Here is a 26,678-nt window from a genome sequence, read left to right on the forward strand (position 1 = left end):
CGGCTGAGATGTCCTGGAGATTCGCTTCTGCCCAAGTCATCAGGGGGGCTATTTCTAGGGATACTTGTTGGCTTCTGGTTCTGCCCTGTTGGTTGATGTATGCCACCGTGGTGGCATTGTCCGACATCACTCTGACCGCTCTGCTGCGAAGTCTGTGGGCAAATCGTAGGCACGCTAGCCTGACTGCCCGTGCCTCTAGTCGGTTGATGTTCCACCTTGACTCTTCTCTGTTCCACCGCCCTTGGGCGGTGAGTTCTTCGCAGTGTGCTCCCCATCCGTTCAGACTGGCATCTGTAGTGAGCAGGGTCCAGGTTGGGGAGGACATTCTTGACCCCCGGCTCATGTGGCCGGGCTGCAACCACCACCATAGCTGGTTCCACACTGTGGTTTGTAGAGGTAGGTGTAAGGTATAGTCCTGTGATCATGGGCTCCACCGAGACAGGAGGGCGCGTTGTAATGGTCTCATATGAGCCCGCACCCATGGTATCACCTCCAGAGTGGATTCCATGAGGCCGAGGACCTGTAGGTAATCCCGAGCTGTGGGCCGGCTGGCGCTCAGCAGGGCCTGCAGATGATTCCAGAGTTTCGACTTCCTTTTGGAGGTCAAGCTGACCTTGTCTTCCTGGGTGTCGAATTGAACCCCTAGGTATTCCAGCGACTGAGAAGGCTGTAGGGAACTCTTGTTCAAGTTTACAACCCATCCTAGGCTTTCCAGGAGAGCTATAACTCTGTTGGTTGCCTGGTGGCTCTCCTCTGGTGACTTCGCCCGGATCAGCCAATCGTCCAGGTAGGGATGGACGAGGATTCCCTCCTTCCTGAGGGACGCAGCCACTACTACTATGACCTTGGCAAAGGTCCGCGGCACGGTGGCTAACCCGAAGGGTAAAGCCCGGAACTGGAAGTGTTGGTCCAGGACCTTGAAGCGTAAATAGCGCTGATGATCCCGATGGATTGGGATATGCAGGTAGGCTTCCGACAGATCTAGGGATGTGAGAAACTCCCCTGGCTGTACTGAAGTCTTGACAGACCTCAGAGTTTCCATGCGAAAGCTGGGGACCCGTAGGTATCGGTTGACTGACTTGAGATCCAGAACGGGCCGGAAAGTGCCCTCCTTCTTGGGCACGATGAAATAGATGGAATAATGCCCAGAATTCATCTCCCTTGCAGGCACTGGGATTATGGCCTTTAGGGACAGGAGCCTCCGCAAAGTAACCTCTAGGGCCGTCCTCTTGATGGGCGAACAAGGAGATTCCACAAACCTGTCCGGTGGAAGTCGAAGGAAATCCAGGTAATACCCTTCTCGGATGATGGCGAGGACCCACTGATCCGAGGTAATCCCGACCCACCTTCGGTAGAAGAGGGATAGCCTGCCCCCTATGGCTGCTACCCCCGGATGGGTCAGCTGATTGTCATTGTGGGGTACGGCCGGGACCCGAACCCGAGCTGGTTCCCCTCTTGTTGTGCTTAGGTCGAAAGGACTGGTTCCTGGCCTGCGAACGAGGTGCTTGGTAGCGAGTCCTGTAAGGGTTGAAGCGCTGAGAGGTTCTACCTCTGGATGGTCTAGGAAAGGGGCGCTGGTTCCTCCTTGACCGGTCTTCTAGTAGATGGGGTAATGGAGAGGTGTCCCATTTATTGGCCAGCTTCTCAAGGTCGCTGCCGAACAGGAGGGATCCCTCAAAGGGCATTCTCGTGTGGTGTGTCTTGGAGGAGGAATCGGCCGACCAATTACGTAGCCAGAGCTGTCTCCTGGCCACCACTGAGGATGACACTCCTTTGGCAGCCGTACGGACTAAGTCGGAGGCTGCATCAGTGAGGAACGAAAGAGCTGATTCCATTTCTTCTCCCGGGGTGTTGTTCCTAGCCTGTGATAAACAGGAACGTGTCACCACGGTGCAGCAGGTCGCAATTCGTAGGGACATGGCTGCCACCTCAAAGGCTTGTTTCAGAATGGTGTCCATGCGCCGGTCATGTGTATCCTTGAGGGCTGTCCCCCCCTCCACCGGAATGGTGGTGCGCTTCACAATTGCGCTAACTATGGCGTCTACCTGGGGGCATGCCAGCTTCTCCTTGGTTGCCGGGTCTAAGGGGTACATGCCAGCCAAGGCCCGACCCCCCTTGAATGAGGCCTCCGGCGTATTCCATTCCAGATCGATTAACTGCTGAGCTACTTGTAGGAGGGGAAAATGGTGAGACGTTTGGCGCAGGCCCTCTAACAGGGGATTCACTCTAGGTTCCTCAGGGGCATCGTGGCCCGGAATAGCCAGCTCCGACAGGCATTGAGAGATCAGGCCTGGGAGATCCCCTTTCAAAAAGAAGCGCCTCATGGTCCGATATGGTTCAACCCCCAAGGGCAGTTCTCCCTCCTCGGGGGACTCGTCGTCTTCCTCAGGGCAATCTGAGTCCCCATAAGTGGGGGTTTCAGGTGGCGCGTGGCCGTGCCTAGGCCTTGAGGGTCCAGGGGCCGGGTCATCCAGTACGTATGGACCCGCTCGGGGAGCAGCCTGCATTGTGACAAAGGCATGAATCCCCTTAAATAATTCCACCCAGGAGAGCGAAGCAGGATCTGGTCTGAGGGGTACCAGGTCCCTTGAGGTCCCCGGTTGCTCACTGCTGCCTGCTAGGTCCGGGGTGTTCCCTGAGGAACTGGCAAGTACGCTGGGCTGCGACCGGTCCTGGCCTGGAACTCCCAGGGCCTCTTCACATTGGGCACATAGGGAGTCTGCTTCCTCGCTCTGTGTGGCTCTGAGGTTGCATGCCGAGCAGAGGCTCATGCCTGATGCTGGAGGGGCCGGCTCCGCTGACGCATGGGCTCTCTGACGCTCCATGTGTGCCTGGTGTATCAGCGGGCGCCTATGAACGCGCACCTACTAACGTGCGCCTAACAATGTACTCTTAACAATGTGCGCTTAACAATGTGCGCTTAACAATGTGCCCCTAACAACGTGCGCCTATCGCGCGGTGACAAACCAGGCAGGAAAATGGCGACCTCCGTGGCGGATTGCCACATAGGCAGACTCTGCGAATCCTCGCTTCCTCGGAGACCAACAAGTAAAGATGTACGCCTTACCTTATCTTTGGTGCTTCCCGGTTGCGACCCGGGCGGTCTCCGGCTGCGGGGGGACAGGGTGAGTACCGTCACCGCCGCGCTCAAGGAAGTGCACCCGCTGCCTCTGGGCCGCGCCCGAACTCGTCTCGCTCGGGGGCCAAGTCCACGCCGGGACCGAGGCTGCCTCTATGCCGCGCCCGAGCCCTTCTCACTCGGGGGCTAGGTCCCTGCCGCGAGCCGGCCACCGGACCGAGGCCCTTACCTCTGAGGGACCACGGAAATCGACTCGGGAAACTCAACTGGGGGAGGGACCGACTGGTATCACCGCAGGAGTGCGGGGCTCGTCTTCAGGTAGGTTTCTTCTATGAATTTAGTTGTGTAGAATTTCGAAACACGCTCAGCGAGCGTGAGGTAGCTCCAAACTGCTTTGGAGACGGAAATTACTGAATTGCTACACTTCCTGTGGGGGTATATGTACCCGTGCTGACGTCAGATCCGTCTCCAACTGCTAGCACAAGCACACTATACCCACTTGTTTTGAGTCCATCTGCTACATGCTAGGAAATTTCCCTTTGAATATTGCCATGGATACAAAGCACCCACTCATGGACTGTTGCACCTACAGGTAAAATTTCTATAGAAAATAACATGCATAGTTTTGAAAATACAATGTAAGAGCCCTATTTACCAAGCAATTTCCCCATAAACACAAAGTGGGAGAAAACCTTTAGCAAATAAGCCACTAAGTGTGTTATTTTCTGATACCCCAGGGAAAACCTCAATCTAGCTAAACATGCAGGCACTATGGAATCCCACACTTGCTTTTAGCCAGATTAAGAGAAGGTAGTCCTCAGACCACTTATTTCCTTGAGTAAATGGCTTTGAAAATTGTCTGCCCTCTGGATTCCTGCTTAGTGTAAGATATCTAAGCTATTGTTTCAGCTGCAGGCCTGAGGACACTGCTGGGTAACAGACTGGTGTTGCTGATAAAGGACAGTACTAACTTACCAGCTCTGTCAGCACATGAGCTGGGGTGGTGGTAGCAGGGCTCATGCTGAAGTGCCGTGGAAATCTCTGCTTCCTCCGCCTCTTCCTGTAAGCACTCTCTTCAGGATTCCTGCTGCTGGCTCCTTTACTCTCCACCTCACCCAAGGGCCTGGGTTCAACTGGAGACACAAAAGTGGCAAATAAAGTACAGATATCATGTCTCCGACCATTTCCAAAACCCTTTCAGAATTAGAGACGATACAGTTGATTTATACACATCATGTCACCACAAAATAAGCCCTCAAGTCCCACACAGCACCTGGCACAGACATTCCTGAACCTAAAAAATGGCAACACACTAAGGGCTTGATAAGCACAGGTATCCTGTGACCCCACTGCAAGTTTACAAATGGAGAATGCTGCCAATGCAGCCACCTCTATAGCAGACATTTCAAGCAACAGCACACTGCAATACAATATAGATGTGAAAAGCAAGAAAGCAGCAAAGCACAAGGTAGGTTAAGGGCAAGAATGTGAAGTGACCTCCTCAGGGGCACGAAGCTAAGGGTAGCAGAAGAATTCACAATTACTGGGTCACAAATCGAGCACTACAATACCAGCAAACTTGGGTCATTTCCACTCTAATGCTGATGTTTCTTTACAAAAGCATTTAACCAAGTTTAGGTTTCCCAGGGATTCATATGGAATATTTAATACTGTATTGCAAAGAAAAAAAGAAGGAATATTTCCTCACCTACTAATTAGTTTATTATGATTCCCACCAGGAATAGCTAAAACCATGGATTGTTCCTCAGCCAGTAAGTGAAGACAGAACAAGAATCTCAGGCAGAGGTGCTTCCCCCATAAATAGTGCAGCCCTGTCCTCTGCCTCAGTTTTTGATTATTCCAAAGCTGAAAGACAAGCTTAAATCTCTAGTTGTTTTAAATATATCCCATATCTTAAGGCCCATACATTTTACCTTTCTAAAAATGTAAGTAAATTAAATCCATCTAATTCCATGATGTAATTATTAGCACTCTGGACTCAGAATCCCTTGATCTGGGTTCAAATATCAGTGGACCCTAGTAGTTGGTGATTAACTGTTCATCATGTGGCCACAGTTATAACAGTAACAGCAGCAGTACAGTGGCACTGAGCTTCCAAGAAGGCTGAAGTAACCTGTACAGATTAGCCATGATTATAACCTTATCAATGAGCATGCTTACGAAAGATATAGAGATCAGTGGTGAAACAGGGTTGAGAGGTTGGGGAGCTGGCATTGGTTTAAGTACAGAAATTTATAAATTCATCTACTCAAAACTGCTAAAAAACCATTAAGGAGGACAACTAGGCAGACTAGCTGGACCAATTTGTCTTTATCTGCCATCATTTTACTATGTTATTATCCTTAATAATTCTGGTCTAACTCCAAGAAACCCAATTGGCAGGTAAAGTAATTTTCCTTTCTCAGACATGCCTTTCTCAGTCATGCCCAGATCATTGGATTTCTCAGACATGCCCAGATCATTGGATTTACCAAAACAATCCCAAATGTCCTCTAGGAGGGTGTCTGTGTGTCTGTTACTACAGCTGAAAGCACTTGTCTTTCATATGTGGCAAGCCTACACATTTTTAATGACACATCTACTCTTTGAAGGTCATTATCAAAGCCACTTGCAAGCATAAAAACTGCTTTTTTTCACACAAGAGGCTCTCTGAAAATAGACCAGGCAGGAATGCGTGTAAAAGAACACGCATAACACAATTATGCATAGGCATTGTTTTTTGGGGGAAGAAGGTGGAGTTGGGTTGATGATAGGACTTAACACAGAATTTGTGGATATTTGAAAGTCTGCATGTAAGTTTACACAAAGAAGTAACACAGTGCTACAGCAATGTGTATCTTTCTGTGTGCAATCTGTGCATTTACTTTATCCCAGCATTTTCAAAGCATTTTAGGAATATAAAATCACTTTGAAAATTAGCGGTAAAGTTTGCATGTAAAGGTACACAGAGACTTCACCATTATGTGTAGTGCTATAAAATGATCCTCCCTCTTCTCATGATGCTGCTTCAGAGGAGTGAACTTTAACAGTTATTTGGAGGGGGGGGGGGGGGAGTGTACATGTGCCTCCTGATAGATGTTTCTTTGATTGATAAATTGTTTCTTTAGCCACCTGGATAAAGAAGACTTTGAGGCAGCCAAACACGTCCAATTTCCCCAAAATAATAGAAAAAGTGCCAGACTTTCTAAATAACTCATTTTTCTGATAACAAGTCTGCAATATCCTTTTAATATCTAATGAATGCTGCCCTTCAAAAATTCGGAAGAATTACTTCTTGTTTACATGGAAACAAGAAATTAGTTTAGGATTAAACCCAAGAACAACTAAGTTGCTCACCTATAACAGGTGTTCTCCTTAGGATATATCAGCCAAAAAGGTGGGGTGATATCATCCAAAGGTGCCACAGCCAGAGCTTCTGGATCTTCTTGTTGACAGTTAACACCATTAAATTTACTTCCAGCCAACCTCAATGCAGACATATGGTTTGAAACATTTCCAGATGTAATAATCACTCTCTTGATAATATCCTTCTTCTGCTCAACAAGTCTGCTTTTATATTTTGAAGATCTGAAATATGTTCTGCAGATCTGTCTTGAAAGACAGACTATGCAAATGCTCAGGGTTCCTGGGGCAGATTCCATGTCTGAGCCAAAGAAAAAAATCTTATTTTGGTTTCCTTACATAAAGCCTCTTGTGTTTTCCCTGTGATGGAGGCCATTCAAGAACTGATTGATCTTGAGTGGGGCACCCCAGAGGCAAATTTCAAAGGGGGTCAGATTTTGGAAGGCCTGTACCCTCTGGATCCTGGGGTAGGAGAGTGTTTACATTTTCCGAAGGACCACGGAAATCACCTCAGAAATTCTCAACTTTAGGAGGGAGGACCATTTTGTATCACCACAGGAGAACAGGACAAATTTATTTTCCTTATTTCTCCTTTTTCCCCAAATCAAAGCAATCTCCAGTAAGGAGATGCATGTCCACCTTCTGCTAGAAATGGAGAAAATAATAGCAGGCTGATGTCACTGCAGGGGTATATATACTGCAACGTCAGTTTGTTCCATCTCCATCTGCTGGTAGAGGTGCATAACCTACTTCTGGATTCATCTGACTGGACACTATGAAATGACCCTATAAATAGCAAACCATTATAATGTATTCTGCCTTGAGGCGACTGTTTTAATGTATTTCCGCCCTGGAGGCGTCTGTTCAGTTCCTTGTAAACCGGTGCAATATGTATTCTTTACAGGAACATCGGTATATAAAAATTAAAAATAAATAAATAAATAAATAAATAAATAAAAAAAACATGAAAAAAATGTATAGGGATATTGTATTGTATAGCTTTGACATAAGGACCATAATATTTATTTATTTATTTATTTATTTATTTATTTATTTAATATTTTTATATACCAAAGTTCGTATGGACATCACATCGGTTTACATAGAACGGATAGAGAGGAGGAAATGGGAAAAATTAGGGTAGAAAAGTTATATAATAACAAATAACTTTTAAAACTAATATGGCAATGGGAGGAGGTTAAAGGATAGTGGAGGAAGGATAGGCAAAAAGGGGGTGAAGCATTAGGAACAAAGTAACTAGAGTAAAAATAGAATTAGCTCAGAGAGGGATAATGTACAGGGGAGATGGGTCACATGTTGGCAAGAGGAAGTGGCGATGTGTTACATCCCCTTTTACTTGCTCTGGTACCTGAGAAACCATGTCTGTTTTTAGTAATTCCCTGATATATATTTTATTACTAATTATTTTTGAAAGTCTTTTGATACTGGAGCTTCAACTTATCTTTTTCCCTTTGGAACTTTTATAAATTTTAAAGTATACCCTTGTTTGACTACTTCCAGAACCCATCTGGTTGTTATGGAACAGGCCTACTCCTCTAGGTCTTCCTCCTATGATGCACCTAGGGAAGAAAGGACCTGATTCACCTCAGCTATGGTTTTGAATTGCATCTGGAAAAAAAAAAATTCTTTGTGCTTTTTTCCAATTAATTAGATTTGACTGCAATCATGATGAATTAGTATTTTTCTCCAATAGTCTTATCTGCTGTAAACTCTTATTGAATATATTTTACTGGCCAAATATTGCTTCCTCTTCATTCAGTCAGACCAGGCCAGACCAATGGGATATGCATGTCAACCAGCAGATGGGGCCAAGAGTTCAATAGGCTTGCTGATATCACTCATATACCACTGTGTTGACACCAGCCTGCCAGTATTCTCTGTCTCCAGCAGATGGTTGAGAAGCATTCCATGCTGTAGACTCAGCCTGGCAGGCTGAACAGAGGATTTCTGTCGTGATCCTGAGGTTAAAGATGGGTTCTCTCTCTCTCAGGTGAACGAGGATCCCTACTTTCTTTTGAAAAAAAGAAGGTTCACTGGATAAGGTATTTGGGGCTCCAGGAGTAATAGCCATTGTTCACTCCCTCTGTTGAGCTGAGGTCAGGGGGCTTCCAAAGGGACTTTTCTTCTCTTTTGCCCTCTCCTCATCTACTCTCCTTACCCCCCCCCCCCCCTTCAGGCTTTCTAAGGCTTGTTTCCTTGTGATTTCTAGCTATATTTATAAAGTTAAAAAAGAAAAGAGTGAATTGCAGCTGCTCAGCAGTAGTCACTATGGCAGCGGAGAAAGCAAATGTTGCTTACCTGTAACAGGTGTTCTCACAGGACAGCAGGATGTTAGTCCTCTCATATGGGTGACATCATCAGGATGGAGCCCAATCAAGGAAAACTTCTGTCAAAGTTTCCAGAACTTTGACTGGCCCCTACTGGGCATGCCCAGCGTGGCACTAACCCTGCAGCCAGCAGGGGTCCCCCTTCAGTCTTATTTGATAGCTACAGGCAGTGCCGAAAAAATAAAACAAGAAAACATTACGAACCCAACACCGTGGTGCGGCGGGCGGGTTTCATGAGGACTAACATCCTGCTGTCCTGTGAGAACACCTGTTACAGGTAAGCAACATTTGCTTTCTCACAGGACAAGCAGGATGGTAGTCCTCACATATGGGTGAGTACCGAGCTGAGGATGTCCGAACATGCACCAAATGTACCCAACGGCGTGCAACAAGAACAACAACTGGGGTGGAATTTGGTAGAGGGCATCCTGAACCCCACCGGGCAGGCGGAAGGGTGTTGGTACGTCACATTGGAAATAGGTTACGCAGGACAGATTGGCCGAAGATGGAATCCTGTCTTCCGGCTTTGTCCAAGCAATAGTGGGCTGCGAAAGTGTGGAGAGAGATCCAGGTGACAGTCCTGCAAATGTCAGGAAGCGGCACCGATCTTAGGTGTGCTACTGAAGTTGCCATGGCCCTCACAGATTGTGCTTTAACACGGTCTTGGAAAGGAATGCCTGCTTGCTGATAGCAAAAAGATATGAAGTCGGCCAACCAGGAGGAGAGAGTCTGCTTACCCACAGGTTGCCCTAATTTGTTGGGATGGAAAGAGACGAATAACTGAGTGCTCTTCCTGTGGGCAACTGTACGGTCTAGGTAGAACGCTAGAGCCCGTTTACAGTCGAGGGTATGCAGAGCCTGTTCCCCTGGATTGGAGTGGGGCCTGGGAAAGAAGATAGGTAGTATGATGGATTGATTAATGTGAAACTCCGAAACTACCTTAGGCAAAAACTTAGGGTGAATGTGGAGTACCGCCCGGTCCTGCAGAAGTTTAGTGTAAGGCGGATAGGTAACTAGGACCTGTAACTCACTAACCCTGCGAGCTGAAGTGATAGCCAAAAGGAAAATCACTTTCCATGTGAGATATTTTAGGTCACAGGAGTGAAGAGGTTCGAACGGTGGTTTCATGAGCCGCCCAAGAACCAGATTAAGGTCCCAAGAAGGGGCCGGAGGACGTAAAGGTGGCTTGATATGGAGCAAGCCTTTCAGAAAACGTGTTACGAGGGGTTGTACCGATATAGGGACATCCCCGACACCTTTATGGAAGGCGGCTACCGCACTGACATGCATTCTGATGGAAAAGGTCTTTAGACCTGATTCTGATAAATGCCAGAGATAGTCCAAAAACCTTGGGATTGGACAGGAAAAGGGATCAAGGGATTGCGAAGAACACCATGATGTATACCTTTTCCATTTATAGGAATAAGACTTTCTTGTGGAAGGCTTCCGTGAAGCAATCAGGACACGAGAAACCGAATCTGAAAAGTTAAGTGGTTGAAGGATTAACCTTTCAACATCCATGCCGTCAGGGACAAGGCCTGAAGATTGGGATGGCGTAGACATCCATCGTTCTGAGTGATCAGAAGCGGGTGCGTTCCCAAGGGAATGTGCCTGCGGATGGAGAGATCATGGAGTATGGGAAACCACACTTGGCGTGGCCAGTGAGGTGCTATCAGGATCATGGTTGCCTTGTCCTGACGGAGCTTCACGAGAGTCTTCGAGAGAAGAGGAAGTGGAGGGAATGCATAAAGCAGACCGGCTGCCCACGAGAAGGAGAATGCATCTCTGGGCTGAGAGCGCTCGCTCCGAATGAGGGAGCAGAAATTGTCCACTTTGTGGTTCTGAGGGGACGCAAAGAGGTCTATTTAGGGATAACCCCATTGCTGGAAGAGAGAGGTCGCTACCGAGGGATTGAGAGACCACTCGTGCGGTTGGAAGACACGACTCAGTTTGTCTGCCAAGACATTGTGCACTCCCGGCAAATAGGTGGCCCTGAGGTACATCGAGTGGGAGAGCGCTTCCGCCCAAATCTGCGCAGCTTCCTGACACAGAAGGAAGGAGCCTGTGCCTCCCTGCTTGTTGATGTACCACATGGCCATCTGGTTGTCCGTCTGAATCAGGATGACGTGATTTGATAGGCAATCCTGAAAAGCTCTGAGAGCATATCGCATTGCTCGAAGCTCCAGGAAATTTATCTGGTGTTTGGCTTCCTCTGGAGATCAAGATCCTTGTGTCTGTAGATCGTTCACATGAGCTCCCCACCCGAGGTTGGCAGCGTCGGTGGTGAGAATGAGTTGAGGATCTGGTAGGTGAAAAGGCAGTCCCTGGAGGAGATTGTTCTGATCTTTCCACCAGGCGAGAGACAGACGGAGTGCGTCGGTGATGTGGACAATGGTTAACAGAGGCTGAGTTGCTTGAATCCATTGTGACCTCAGAGTCCAATGCATGACTCTCATGGCCAGGCGGGCCATTGGTGTGAGATGGACTGAGGACGCCATGTGTCCGAGAAGGACAAGGAATTGCCGAGCTGTTGCTGTATACTGAGACTGCAATTGGCGACCGAGGGACACGAGGGTTTGCACTCGTTGTTGAGGTAGAAAGGCTTTTGCCTGTAAGGTGTCCAAAGTCTGCTCCAATGAACGACAAGGTTTGAGAAGGGACTAAATAGGATTTCTCGTAATTGACGAGAAATCCTAGAGAAATTAGAGTGTGTAGGGTCAAATCCAGGGACGATCGAGCGGCTTGCTGGGTTGGGGCCCTGATTAACCAGTCGTCTAGATAGGGGTAGACGTGAACACCTTCTTTCCTGAGAAAGGCTGTGACAACTATGAGACATTTGGTAAAGACTCGTGGTGCCGATGCTAGGCCGAATGGAAGCACCCGGTATTGATAGTGCCTTGGGCCTACTAAAAACCGGAGGTACTTGCGATGAGCTGGAGCTATCGCAATGTGGGTGTATGCGTCCTGGAGGTCCAGAGAGCAGAACCAGTCTCCTCTTTGTAGAAGAGGTAGAAGCGAGCCCAAGGTTACCATCTTGAACTTTGCCCGCTGGAGGTACTTGTTGAGGGCACATAGGTCCAGAATTGGATGAAACCCCCCGGATTTTTTGGGGATCAAAAAGTACCGGGAATAGAACCCTAGGCCTTGTTGCGAAAGAGGAATGGGTTCTATTGCCCTTAACTGGAGAAGAAGGGAAACCTCCTGCTCCAGAAGGACAGAGTGGTCGGTTAATCTCCACGGTTGAAGAGGTGGTGATTCCGGTGGAAGAGCAAGAAAGTTCAGGTGGTAACCCTGAGCAATGATTGCTAGCACCCATTGGTCGGTTGTGATTGATTGCCACATGCCGTGAAAGTGGCACAATCAACCTCCCACTGGTATGCCTGGCAGAGGAATCAGGCTGCTGCTCTCCAAGGGAAAGTCAAAAACCTGAAGCAGGCTCCGGCTGGGGAGCTGCTTGTGGCTTTTGCTTCCGGGGCTGGCGAGGCTGAGATTTTTGATAAGGCCTCGTAACTCGGGACCTTGTTGGTGGAGGATAGTACTTCCTTGGGCGGAAGAATGACTTCTTAGAGTCCTTCTTGAAGGGCTCTCTAGAAGGGAAGTCAGAAGGTATTGATGAGAGCTGTTTGAGGGTGTCATGATGGTCCTTTAATTCACCCACTATTTGCTGAATCTGTTCACCGAACTGGTTATCTCCTATACAGGGCAGGTCAGAGAGCCTGTCTTGTACTTCTGGGCGAAGGTCAGAAGACTTGAGCCAGGCCCAGCGTCTTGCCGAAATGGCAGTTGCAGACACTCTAGTGGAGGTGTCGAAGATATCATAAGCTGTTCTTATCTCATGCTTTCCTGCCTCAAACCCCTTGTTGACAAGGATTTGAAGATGTTCTTGGAATTGGTCAGGCAGGGTTTCAGAGAAGTCCTGTATTTGCTTGAAAATGACCCTGTTGTATTGGGTCATGTACAGCTGGTAAGAAGCAATTCTGGAGATGAGCATGGCCCCTTGGAACACTTGTCAACCAATATTGTCTAGGAACTTGTGTTCCTTGACAGGAGAGGTAGAGGAGTGAGGCTTCATCCTTTTTGCTTTCTTTTGAGCTGATTCTACCACAACTGAGTGGTGGTCAAGCTGAGAGTTTTGAAAGTCAGGGGCTGACTATACTAGACAGGTAGTGTCAGCATTTCTGTGTACTGGGGCAATGGATCCAGGGTTTTCCCAGTTCTTTTTGAGGAGGTCAAGAAGAACTTGATGAATGGGAATAGAAGTGATCACTTTAGGGGCATCCAGGAACTGGAGAAGCTCCATCATCTGGTGCCTATCATCTTGCTCCGTCTGAAGCTGAAAAGGGACCAATACCGACATTTCCTTCACAAAATTAATGAAAGAGAGGTCCTCTGGAGGAGAACGCTTTCTACGTTCAGTAGGAGAGGGAGGTGAAGGTAAGTCATCTGTGTCTGTGGAAGTATCATCACCCCAGGTGTCATAAGGATCAGCAGGCTGATCTGTAGGACGAGAAGGGGGTTGGATACCCGAAGGGCCCGGCTAAGGCTCCGAGAAAATCAAAGGAATCACCGGGGGCACCGTGGACGCCCTGGGGGGTATCGGTGCCGGCATCGATGGCACCAATGTGCGTATCGCCCCCGATGAATGAATCGGTGGCGAGGGACGACATGGCATCAATGGCTGAGGCAATACCCCCGAAGGAGGAATGCGGAACGGTGTTTCTCCTCCTGATGAAGCTGTCATCGGGGAGCGCACCGGAGCCATCGGAGACCCGGGAATCACCGGTGGAAGGGCAGTCATGAGCGCCTCCATCCGGGATAGCAGCGGTGCCAGCACTGCTGGAATCGGGTCGGTGACCGGTTCCACTCTCCGTGCTGGTGTCTGTGCCGGAGGAACCTGGAGTCGTTGCATCGCCTTGTCGAATGCCTCCTGGACCAGCCGGTCCAGTTCTTCACGGAGACCTGGGGCAATCAGCCCCGGCTCCATGATGGAAGAGGGAGGCTGAGGCACAGTCGGAGGGATCACCTTTACAGGCGGAATCGTGACTCCCAAACCCCGATCGGGTGAGGGCGGCCTCGACGTCCCGGTCGCAGGAGTGGTCGGTGCCGTTCCTGGACGGGGCTTCTTCGATGGTGGCTCGGACGATGGTGAGGTCGATGATTTCGCTCCCTCGACGGTCCGAGACTTACGATGCCGATGGCGATGTTTCTCCCTACGATCCTCTCGATCTTGAGGGGGAGAAACGGGAGTCGATGGCGGGCAGTCACCGGACGGTTGTCAATGCTGGTGCGACTTCCACGGTGCCGGTTCCGATGACGTCGATGTGATGGACGGCGTCGGGGTGTGAGCACGGAAAAGGAGTCCCATCTTCTCCATCCTGGCTTTGCGACCTTTTGGTGTCATGAGGGCACATTTGGTGCAAGTCAGGACATCATGCTCATGGCCTAAACACATTACACAGACTCCATGAGGGTCTGTGATAGACATGGTGCGAGTACAGTCCGGGCACCGACGAAACCCCGATGCCATGGCCATAGAAAAAAATCGAGCCACAGTACGGTCGACGGCCAGTAGGCCGCGAGGGCCAAACTCGACGGTAATCGACGAAAAACGGTGAAAAACTTACCGGAGTACCGCGGCCTGAGAAAAGTTAGAGGAGGGACCCCTGTGGGGCAATCTAATTTTAATTAACCCCGTGAGGAAAATTCCTGTCAGGAATCTCTTCAGAGCTCCTAAACTGCGAGGCTACTGCTGCGCGGAAAAAAGAAGACTGAAGGGGGACCCCTGCTGGCTGCAGGGTTAGTGCCACCTGGGCATGCCCAGTAGGGGCCAGTCAAAGTTCTGGAAACTTTGACAGAAGTTTTCCGTGATTGGGCTCCATCCTGATGATGTCACCCATATGTGAGGACTACCATCCTGCTTGTCCTGTGAGAAATAAGGATTTGTTTATGGATCGCTTAGGAGTTGCTGGTGTGAAACAGGCAATTGATTTTAATTTTTTTGGAGGGTACTTGTGCCATAGCCGCCTCTTCTCAGTGGCCAAAGATAAAATGACACCAGCTGAGTAGTGCAGGAGGAAATCCATACTGTGCACCGCATGTAATTTGAGGAAGGTGTAGGTCAGGGCTGCTTCGCTAGTGTGCTGCAATTTACCTTGGCCTGGGAAGAGCTGAAACAACGCAAATCTGAAGTGGCAGATGGGTCTGCTTTTGCAGGGGAGCCCACAGCTGAGCATATGATGACTGATTCCCTGACTGTCCCGGTGGCCATTTTGCAACTGCAAGGTGCTGAAATGGAGGTCAGGCCTCCTTCTCTCACCCCTGAACATGCTGCTGAGCATCCAGTCGATCTTGTTGCTGCAGTGAGCTTGACGTCCCCTGTACTGAACTTATCTTCTTTTCCCTTGGCTTTGATTTCACATGAGATTTTGAGGGATGTGCAGACCTTTTACCAGGATCAAGACAAAAACCCAGGGGTGGTTCCTAATCTTCTTGTGCCTCCTGTGGCCAATTCAGACTCCTGTCCTCCTCCCCCTTGGGTTCAGGGATCCAGAATAAGAAGAGGACTAGGAACTTCAATGGTGAAGGGGTGCCAGGGGACGAGTCTCCTTACTCGGATGATTCCCTTAATGATTTAAGTATTTTCCTCAAGGGGATAGTGATGAAGATTTAGAAGAAGGTGAGGTTCCTCCGGAGGAGGCAGGATCATGTGTCCAATGTTGCACCTTTTTCATAGGGCTAAACTGACATCTCTAATTTCACAGTCTTAGTGCACCTTACAGATTTCGTCTAACACCCCTGTTCCCAAGGAGGATCCGATTATGATCAGATTGAAAAAGACTTGCAATTTTTTCCCTTTGCAACAGACGGTGGAAGATCTTATTGATTTGTAATACGTGGCTCTGGAAGCTAATTTCAAAGAAGATCATTCTCTAGCCAAGCTGTATCCGTTGGATCTTCAGGTGAAGGAGAAGTTACGTTTTCCCAAAGTGGATGCCTTAGTGTGTTCGGTGACTAAGATATTCACCATCCCGGTAGAAGGTGGGGCGGCTCTTAAAGAAGCACATGATCAGAATGTAGAATCCATACTTAAGCAGACTTTTGAGGCTACGAGTATGGTTCTTTAATTGGCAGCATTTTGCTGTATTGTGGTGAGGTCTGAGCTCCGTTTGGCACAGAATGCCCAGGACGAGCTGGGAGAGGAGTCTCTGTCACTGGAGTCAGGAGCGGCTTATTTGGTGCATGCTGGCTATGATTTGGTGTGTACCTTCACCAGAGGTATAGCGTCTGCTGTGGTGTGGTAGCTCGGCGTCTTCTTTGGATACACAGTTGATCAGTGGACTCTAAGACTAACTTAACACAGCTGCCCTTTAAGGGGCAGCTCTTGTTTGAGGAAAAGATACTGAAAGCATGGGGTGACTAAAGTCCCCAAACTCCCAGAGGATAGGGCTAGGGCTTCTCCTAGGGGTATTTTTCTCACAGTAGGTTCCAAGATTCTTAAAGGTTCAGACAAAGTCGCACTTGTTCTGGACAAAGGTACATGATCTTTTCTAGGTTTCAGTCCTTTTGGGGTAAGAAAGGATAGAGCAACAGGATTTTCCTTTTCCAGACCAGCTCACTGAAGGTCTGGGGGCCCTGTTTCAGATACCAGAAATAGGGGGCCATCTGTCTCTGTCCTTTAGAGGTGGGTCCAGACTACGTCAAATCAATGGGTCCTGGAGATAATCAGAAATGGTTATGCTCCGCAATTTGTCCATCTCCTTTCTGACACTTTAATGGTTTCCCCTTGTCATCCAGCCATGAAAAGAGAAGTGATAAAGCTATTCTGCAGAGATTCCCTGATTTGAAGGTTGTGGTTCCAGTTCCAAAAGACCAGGAGGATCGGAGCCACTACTCCATTTACTTTGTGGTATCAAAGAAGTAGGGGTCGGTTCTTTTGACTCATCCTGGAGCTGAAAAGAGATGACTTCCTAAAAGTGGCTCACTTTAAGATGGAAATCTTAAGATCAGTAATCATGGCGGTTCAGAAAGGAAAATCTTTTACCTCTTTGAATCTAACGGAGGCTTAACTTCACATTCCAGTTGGAAGGATCACCAGCATTTCCTCCAGTTTGCAGTGCTCGGTCATTATTTTCAGTTTCAGGTACTGCCCTTTGGCATTAGCCCCCGAGAACCTTTTCCAATGTGACAGTGGTAATAGTAGCAACCCTGCACAGGGAAAGAATTTTGATGCATCCTTATCTGGATGATTGGCTGATATGGCAGGAGGGCCTTACCACTTCTCAGCAGATAGTTCATGTATTACAGGAATTGGGGTAGATTGTGAATTTTTCCAAAAGCCATCTTACTCAATCCCAGATTAGATTATCTCAGAGCTCGATTCAATATGAAGATAGGTTGTATATGATTAACGGATCAAAGGGTTCAGAAATTGTGGGTCTGGGTTCAGGCACTGCGTGCGGCCAGAAGCCCAGTGTGGTCTTACCTTCAAACTCTAGGGTCCATGGTGGCAGCTTTCGATCTTGTGCTGAGGGCAAGAGCACACTTGCATCCGCTTCAGAGGGCCTTGCTTTCCAGGTGGAGTCCCTAATCTCAGATCTACCTGATGAGACTGCCACTTCCAGATGCCGTGAGGCAGAAGCTTGCAGTGGTGGCTGGATGTCAGCAACTTGGAATGAAGGGTGGATTTGGTACAAGTAATGACAAATACCAGTCTGTCAATTCTGGGAGGCACTCTGTCAGGAGCCATTTGCTGAGGGTGAATGGAATCCCGAAGATGCAAGCTGGTCCATCCATCATCTGAAAGCCAGGGCTATTCGACTGGCTCTCCTCAAGTCTCGGTTAGTGGTACAGGCGGTCACAGTGATGTCTGACAAATGCCACAGAGGTTGTGTATATAAAATATCAGGAAAGGAACTCAAGAGTCCTCAGGTCTTGTTACAGATGGACATTCTTCTCCCTTGGGCCAAAAGGCTTTACAGGACTTATTGGCATCACACACTGCAGGCGCAGACAATGTACAAGCGGACTTTCTCAGCTGCAATATTGTTGATCCAGAGGCATGGTCTCTGTCTCAAAAGGCCTTCGCTCAAATTGTGGCGCAGTGGAGTTTGCTAGACTGGGATCTGATGGCAACTAGCCAGATTGCAACCCTGCACAAGGCTAAAACAGGTAGTAATAAAACCAATCCCTAAAGACAAATCCGGAAAAATTGATGACTGGGACAACCACCGCCAATATCAAACTTGCCTTTTCTCGCCAAGGTTCTGGAGAAAGCAGTACTAACCCAGCTTGAAAATCATCTGGAAGATCAGAGCATACTTCATCCAAACCAATATTGTTTCAGGAAACAACATTCAACTGAGTCTCTACTGCTTTCTCTAACTGACTCGATCTTAAGAGGGTTTGATGCAGATGAATCATATTTTTTGGTGCTAATTGATCTAAAAGCTGCCTTTGACACAGTTGACCATTCCCAAATAAGCCATCAACTGAGCAACATTGGAATCGATGGCTGTGTCCTCAAATGGTTCTCCTCATTCCTATCAAAAATATCTTTCCAAGTAAAACTGGGTAATTCCATATCATTCCAGTCTGATACCGGCATTCCTCAAGGCTCGGCTCTATTGGCAACTCTTTTCAACATTTATATGCTCCCTCTAAGCAAACTTCTTACAGACTTTGGAAACACATTCTTCCTGTATGCTGATGAAATACAGTTCAACATTCCATTCTCCAAATCTCTTGATTTAGGCATACAACTGGAGGAGAACCTCATGATGAAGAAACACATCAATAAGCTAATCACATGTTGCCTCAAGTTAAGGATTCTACAATATCTGAAGCCTTTGCTAACCATCAAAGACTTCTAGACTGTATTGCAAACCTTAATTTTCTCAAACCTAGACTACTGCAACTCTCTATTTCTAGCTCTGCCCAAATACCTCTTAAAACCATTACAAATTTTGCAAAATGCATCTGAAGACTCTTACTAGGAGCCAAAAAATTCAATCGCATTTCTCCAGCACTAATCTTATTACACAGGTTACCAGTTCACTTCCGAATCCAATTTAAAGTACTAACTTTAATATTAAACATCATTCACTCAAATTATACTGATATGAGTGGCATATCATTACAACCGTACAATCCCCAACGATCTTTAAGATCCCAAAATAAGGGATATGAAGCACACACTTGACATGGATAAGAGACTGTGCCTTTTCCACTGCTGGATCAAATCTGTGGAACTCCCTACCTGGAAGGCTATGACTGATCCCAGACAAAAAGAAATTTAAAACGGAGTTAAAAACATGGCTCTTCAAAAACGCATACAACATAATCTAACAATTATGGAAAGAAAGAAAGGAGTCTCTAAATTGACACTTAATGAACTAAACAATTACATTCTCAAATAATTCCCACTCAGATACACTCAACCTAAAGTGAAGAACGATTATTTATGCATACTCTTCGTCATGAGCTATGCCTTTTACTCACCATGTCATTTACTATTCCTCTTTCAAGTATTGACTGAGTTATGACTGTATTGAACTGACCCATGAATGTATAGACTCTTTCATGTACTATTTCTCTTTTTTTTGGCCAAAAGAGGGACCCTTGTTTGTCTGAGATCAATGACCTGGTTCAGGAGTGGTCCATGGATGGGACATTAAATGTTTTTCCTTCTTGGCCAATGATAAGTAGAATTCTTCAAAGGGTGGCCAAACATCCAGGGCTGGTTCTGTTGGTTGCACCTCATTTGCTGCGATGAACCCTTGTGTTTTCCAAAGCACAAAAAGCTACTTTATCAGGGCCTGCTGTTTCACGAGGATCTGATCAATTTTTTCTTATGGACTGGCCCTTGAGAGGGCATGTTTATTCTCAAGCAATAGTAGCTATGTTACTGAAGGCAAAATATTTTCCACCTCCTTGGCTTATGTACAGATTTGGAGAGCATTTGAGGATTGAATCACCAGGAATAATCTGGGAATGTTCTAAAGCTGTGTTCAGGGGTCTTTTTATCTCCAGGGCAGCTGCCTGTAAAAGAGAAAAGGAACAAGCAAAATCTGCTCTATCAGCTACAACAGTGCAGCTCTCTCTACAGCATATGAAGACTCAGTCTCTTAAGATTTACTATAAGCTAATGACTGCTAGGTCAGAACTTTGTAGACTGGATGATTTACAGCTGCTTCATGCCCCTGATGTAACTAAGTAGGCCTATTCTGAAGGGGGGGGGGTTTCTAGCCCAACAGTTAAAAGCCAGGACAGCACAAAGCATCATCCCTAAAATTAAAGATATAAAGGGGGTTGTTAGCACAGCGACAGCCGAGATCAGAAACTGTTTCTCTGATTCCCATCAAAATCTTTATAGTACAGAGAATTCTATCAAAAACTCAGACATTGATATCTATTTGCATACCATGATACTACCTATTTTATCCATTAACAACAGGCCCTAGATGCTCCCATCACCAGTAATGAAGTTTTGCAAGTGATCAACTTGCTTAAGCCAGGTAAATCACCTGGGTTGGGCGGCCTCTAGTGCACATTATCGAAAATTTTCATCAATGCTAGTTGGCCCTCTATTTGATTTTTATGTCTCCCCACTTGCCGTCTACCCCGCAAACACCAAGTTGTACTTATTAACTCTTTTTATTTCTCTTTGCCACCCAGACATACCTGAGACTTCCACCCTTTCTCGTAAAATCCCTGTTCCAATTCCCCCTTTCTCGTAAAATCCATCCTGTTCCAATTCCAGGCTTACAATGTTATAATGTTTTATGCATTTTTCCCCTCCTTATCCAGTTCTACCATGTTATTATGCTTTGGGATAGATTTTAAAAGAAGCGCGCACAAATGTACACCTGACTTTATAACATGCGCGTGCTGCCGCACGCATGTTATAAAATCCAGGGTCGGCACATGCAAGGGGGTACACACTTGTGCACTTTGCGCGCGCCGAGCCCTAGGGGAGCCCCGATGGCTTTCCCCATTCCCTCCAAGGGATTTCAGAGCGGCCTCGGAGGGAACTTTTCTTCCGCTCCCCCCCACCTTCCCTTATCTAACCCACCCCCCTAGCCCTACCTAAATCCCCTCCCCTACCTTGTTTCAAGTACTTGCGGGCGCCGGCCAGCTGCCGACGTGCCATCCCTGGGCACAACCACTGTGCCAGAGGCCTCGGTCCTGCCCCCAGACCGGCACCACGCCCACTTCCCACCCCTTTGTCAAAGCCCCGGGACATACGCGCGGCCCAGAGCTTGTGCGTGCTGCCGAGCCTATGTAACATAGGCTCGGCGCACGCAGGAACAGGTTTCGGAGTTAAGCGCGTAACCCCTTGAAAATCTGCCCCTTTATGTTTTCGCTTCATGTATTGCACAGTTACTATTTTTATATATTCTTTCTCCATCCATTACATGTAAACCGATGTGATGCCCTGCGAATGTCAGTATAAAAGAGCTTCAAATAAATAAATAAATAAATAAATATACGAGAGGGAATATCTGTCATTGCTAAGCCTGGTAGAGACCCCACTCTGTGTGGATCTTATAGACTTCTATCCTTAATAAATCTGGATTTGAAGATTCTAGCTAGAGTGCTCACCCTCAGGCTAAACAGATATATATATGCCCCATTGGTACATTCAGATCAGGTAGGGTTTATCCCGCAGCACATGGCAGCAGATAATGTGCATAAAATCATTGATCTCATGTGGTGGGTTCATAGAGAGCAGATTCCTGCGGTTTTGCTGTCCATTGATGCAGAGGAGGCCTTCAACCTTGTTCATTGGCCTTATCTCAAACCTTACAGAGGATGGCGTTTGGTCCTTCTTTCTTTCAGTGGATACAAATTTTTTATGAATTTCCCAAAGCCAAAGGTAAGGTAAATGGTGGTTATGGAAGGGATTTCTCTATAGGCAGAGGGACTAGGCAGGAGTGTCTGCTCTCCCCTCTTTTATTTGCTCTATTTCTACAATCCTTTGCAATTAGGATTCGCTCGACACCTTCCATTCAAGGGGTATGCATGGGGGCCTTCCATTTTAAATTGTCACTATTCACAGAGAATCAGGCCGATGCAGTACAGTGCGCTCCGGCGGAGCGCACTGTTAACCCGCGATTGGACACGCTAGCTTTACCACTTATTCAGTAAGGGGTAATAGCATGTCCAAAACGTGCGTCCAACCCTCCCCAAACCTAATAGTGCCCGCAACATGCAAATGCATGTTGATGGTCCTATTAGGTATTCCCGCGCGATTCAGAAAGCAAAATGTGCAGCCAAGCCGCACATTTTGCTTTCAGAAATTAGCGCCAAAGGTAGGCGCTAATTTCTGCTGGCACCGGGAAAGTGCACATAAAAGCAGTAAAAACTGCTTTTCTGTGCACCCTCTGACTTAATATCATGGCGATATTAAGTCGGAGGTCCCGAAAGTTAAAAAAAGTAAAAAAAAAAAAAAAAAAATTGGAAATAGGTCCGCGGCTTGAAAATTGGACGCTCAATTTTGCCGGCGTCCGGTTTCTGAACCCGTGGCTGTCAGCGGACTTGAGAACCAATGCCAGCAAAATTGAGTGTCGACTGTCAAACCCACTGACAGCCGCCGCACCTGTCCAAAAAGAGGCTCTAAGGACCGGTATATGCCGGTCATGAAAACCGATGCAGAGTTTATCAATGTTGGTTTTCCTTACCGGAGGACAGCCACGAAAATAGACTCCGATAAAACCGGCGTCAGTTTTTGTGATCAGCATATGGCAATAAGGATAACCGACGCCGATAAACTCGGTGTCGGTTTTCCTTACCGGCGAACGGTAGTCATGAAAACCGATGCCGGGTTTATTGGCGCCAGTTTTTGTGGCTGTCTGCTGGTAAGGAAAACCAATGCCGATAAACTCGGCGTCTGTTTTCGTGATGAGTCCGAGTGTCAATTTTTTTTTTTTTTTTTAACTTTTGTTTCTTTACTTTTTCATCCTATTTAATATCACAACGATATTAAGTAGGAGGCAGTATGTTAATAGTTAAATGTGCATCCAAGATGCACATTTTTTTTTTTTTTTGCATCGGGAGTGAATGCTTAATAGCCTCATTCACATGCATTTGCATGTGATGAGCGCTATTAGATTCACTCTGCTTTGGATGTGCATTGAATATATGCTAATCCCCTTATTGCATTAGGGGATTGATTAGCGCCTATTCTACCTGCGTCTGACTGTAGGTTAACAGTGCGCTCGACTGAGCGCACCGTATTGCATCGGCCCCTTAGAGCGCTTTTAGACTAACTGCCAGACATCAATAAAACAGTGGGTGCAGATTGAGCAGAAGATGATTGGGGAGATGCCTATTGAGGCACTACCTTGGCAACCACGAGCATCATGGCGTACATGACCTCTACTGGGCCTTCCATGGACAACTCGAACCACCTTAAAGGTATGGGCTCAATGGCAAATAAAGTTGGTAGGAGATTATTCATATTTCTATCAATCTTCTCCTTTTCACAACCTGACTTTTCCGGTGGGATACCAGACTAAGCTATTTCATACGTGGTGAACTATAAGAATCACCACAATTGGACATTTAATTTGACAGGGCAGTCTGATACCGAAAGATGTATTAGAACAATCCTACCACCTAGAGTCTGTTAATTTTCTAGTATATGTACAGATCACACATTTCTTAAGCTCCCTGATGAAATCAAACTCTTTACGAAGCAGTAGGTCCCTTTTTGAATCTTATTATGTGAACTGCGACTCAATTCGCGGCTCCATTTCAAAATTTTATAGACTGCTCATTAACTCAGAACAGCAGCCCTTTACTCATATTGAGAATTGGGAAGTGGATTTAGGACAAAAACTGGGCCTAAAAATCTGGGAATGAATTGTTATTGCAGTTAGTAAATGCTCTATTTCAGCCCATTTACAGGAAAATTGTTATAAATACTATTTTGCTAGTATCTCACCCCAGATAAACTGCACAGAATCTACCCGAAGCACTCCCATCTCTGCTGGCGAATGTGTGGGGAGCTAAGGAACCTCTTTCACATCTGGTGGACCTGTAATTGAGTCGTTCCTTATTGGAAGTCTTGGTTTACCTGGCTGGATGAAGTTTTTGGAGTTACACTATCTCCATCTGTGAATCTGCACTGCTTAATCTCCCCTTACCAGAACTGAATAGAAATCAACAGAAGTTCTGTATTCAGGTTTCTATTGCAGCTCATAGTGCTATAGCTGCCAAGTAGAAAGATGTGAAATTGCCTTGTCTCTCGGACATTTTGAAAAGATTACATACATACTGCCATTTAGCTTCCCTAACTGCTGCCAAATATAGGCGACTGCCTTCCTTTCTTTTAGAATGGAAGTCTTTTCTAGATTTACACTCTTAAAAGATGTGTGATATACACCGGTGTGATATGTATTTTATACAGGAACGTCGGTTTATAAAAACTAAAAATAAATAAATAAATAAATAAAAGATAATTATGATGTCTAAGGTCTTATTTCTATCTCCTAATGCCAGAGGGATATTCAAAACTTTTTCTTGTTCTCAAGGGATATTTCTTTATACCCTTTATTCTTTTGGGGAGAAATTCCTGATGATATGTGTCATTATAATTGGACTCATTGATCATAATAAAATGAGAACTCTGCTAGGGAGTGAAGGGGGGAGGGGAGATAAGGAATGTTAACTTCATCTACATGTATACACTGTATGAAGGATTTTGTAATGTGTTATATATTATGAAAATTCAATAAACCGCTAATTATAAAAAAAAAGTAGGTGTGAAATCACTTTTTTATGTACTTTTACATCTACAACCCTTCACACATCACACCCCCCCCCCCCCAACCAGGTAAATTTTAAAAGGTCATTTGCTCATATAAAACTAGGCTTAATGCATGTAAATGGCTTTGAAAATTACCCTCTTTAACATCTCTTCAACAGTGGCTGCATTTTATCAAAATTAAATAACTATTCTTCCTGCTTCAGAGGTTCCGATTCAGAAGACAGGTCACGAACAGTATCTAAATTGGAATTCCTTTTCTGGAGTCATCAGAATCAGTGTTTAAGTCAGAATCTGTAAACTAAAAGTATTTCAATTTCTTTTTTACAAGTATAGCTTCTTGAGTTTGTTTAAATTTCTATACTTTTTTGATCCAATTCTGCAGGCACAGAGGCTTAACTAGTTGCAACATTGCATCCTTACTTTCCATCACCAGTCCTTGATGCTTTAAAATATTCCATTTACTTCCAATCTGTTTTTATTTGATTTTGCAGCTTTAAGCAGATCCCTGATCATATGTACACTTCCCATACAGTGGCCCAGAAATCACTGGCTTCCCACAGCATAGCTTCAAAGCACGTTTAATTCTGGCTTTCATTTTCATTTTCTCTTCCAACGGACTATTCTCTGACATAATTAGATCAAAATGACATTACTCTCTGTATTCAGGTCTTTCAGCTGCCAATTTCAATCAGCTGTTCATCACGACACAAGAACAGAGGCTGATTTTTGCAACTTTCATCTAGACCTCCACCTCCTGTATGCTTCAGCTGTTATATTTCCAAAATGGCAGCCACCCAGAAATTGATAACCACGCACTTGTGCACCTCAGAACCTTCCCAGGAGGTGAAGTGTGCCCCAAAAGTCTAATACGCGCATGAGACCATGTGTAGTCATGGCAAGATTTTTTAACTTTGCTCATACAACTTTAATATTATAAGCATATTGCAAAACTGAAGATCTTACCCTGAAAGCTAATTTTTCAGGACTTTTCAAATCAAGACTGTTAAAAGGAGAGAATTTGCACCAGTGTGTATTGACCTTGTTAATTCTGGCATTTGCTTTGTTTCACAATACCCCGCTAAACTCAAAATCTGGCATGATGGAAAAATACAGATGTTCGATTCAGTATCTGACGGTAAACAATTTCTCCAGAAAATATCAGATCACTAAAATTGTTGTCATCTATCTGATGATTCACAAGTTCTTCTTCCAAGCCACGGCACTGATTTTTATTTTTTGTTGATACAAGAATGTGGTGCATTTCAAGGACATTTGTCGATGATTCAGTGTAAATGGTTGTAATATATATCAGCAATAATTTTAACTTCAAATAAAACATTTTTGCTTTCATTAAAACAATTTTCTAATAGTCAAGTCTACACTTATTTTGGATGTGGGTACCTCACGTTGTACATTTTGTGTTTTGGTCTAATTTTTTCAGATCTTATCTTGAGTTGGTCTGGGAGAGTTTTGGACATTATTATTCTAGAAGTGACTAACTGGAGCTTGAATTCTATCTTGTTTATAGTTATTGTTATTCTTCTTTGAAACATAGAAACATAGAAATGACGGCAGAAGAAGACCAATCGGTCCATCCAGTCTGCCCAGCAAGCTTCACACTTCTTTTTCCTCATACTTATCTGTTTCTCTTGGCTCTTAGTAACCTTAGGTTCTATTTCCCTTTCACCCCCACTATTAATGTAGAGAGCAGTGATGGAGCTGCTTCCAAGTGAAATATTAAGTTTGATTAGTTGGGTAAGCGGCAGCATAGCTCTCTGCCGTTGAAGCAGAGAGCAATGCTGGATATGCGTGAAGTATTAGTTTTTCTTCTCCCCTGCCGTTGAAGCAGGGAGCTATGCTGGATATGCATTGAAAGTGAAATTTGCCTTGAAAGTCACATTAACTATCATCAAATATTGAAAAGCCTAATAATTGGTAATTGAATAAGCCTAATAATTGGTAATACCTATAGCCCATGAACCCATCCCTGTTTTTTGTTTTTTGTTTTTTTAATTGGGAGATGGCAGCCCTCCATCCTTCCGCTCCGTGAAGGTGGAACACCAACCATTGGCATCCCGCTCCGTGAATGCCTCTGTGGCTACTGCCGCTCCGTGCTGTG

The 26,678-nt window shown here is 46.0% G+C and overlaps 1 protein-coding gene across 2 annotated transcripts in view; it reads right to left on the reverse strand.

Moving 5' to 3' along the window:
- Window positions 1-26,678, reverse strand: part of LOC115075828 — a 256,128-nt gene that overhangs the window by 75,382 nt on the left and 154,068 nt on the right. For both annotated transcript variants that reach the window (XM_029576649.1, XM_029576648.1), the window contains exon 3: window positions 4,055-4,212. In XM_029576649.1, coding sequence (XP_029432509.1) covers window positions 4,055-4,212 — 158 coding nt within the window. The remainder of the gene's footprint in view (window positions 1-4,054; window positions 4,213-26,678) is intronic.

The sequence above is a fragment of the Rhinatrema bivittatum genome, chromosome 14 (genome assembly GCF_901001135.1).
Source record: "Rhinatrema bivittatum chromosome 14, aRhiBiv1.1, whole genome shotgun sequence".
Lineage (NCBI taxonomy): Eukaryota > Metazoa > Chordata > Amphibia > Gymnophiona > Rhinatrematidae > Rhinatrema > Rhinatrema bivittatum.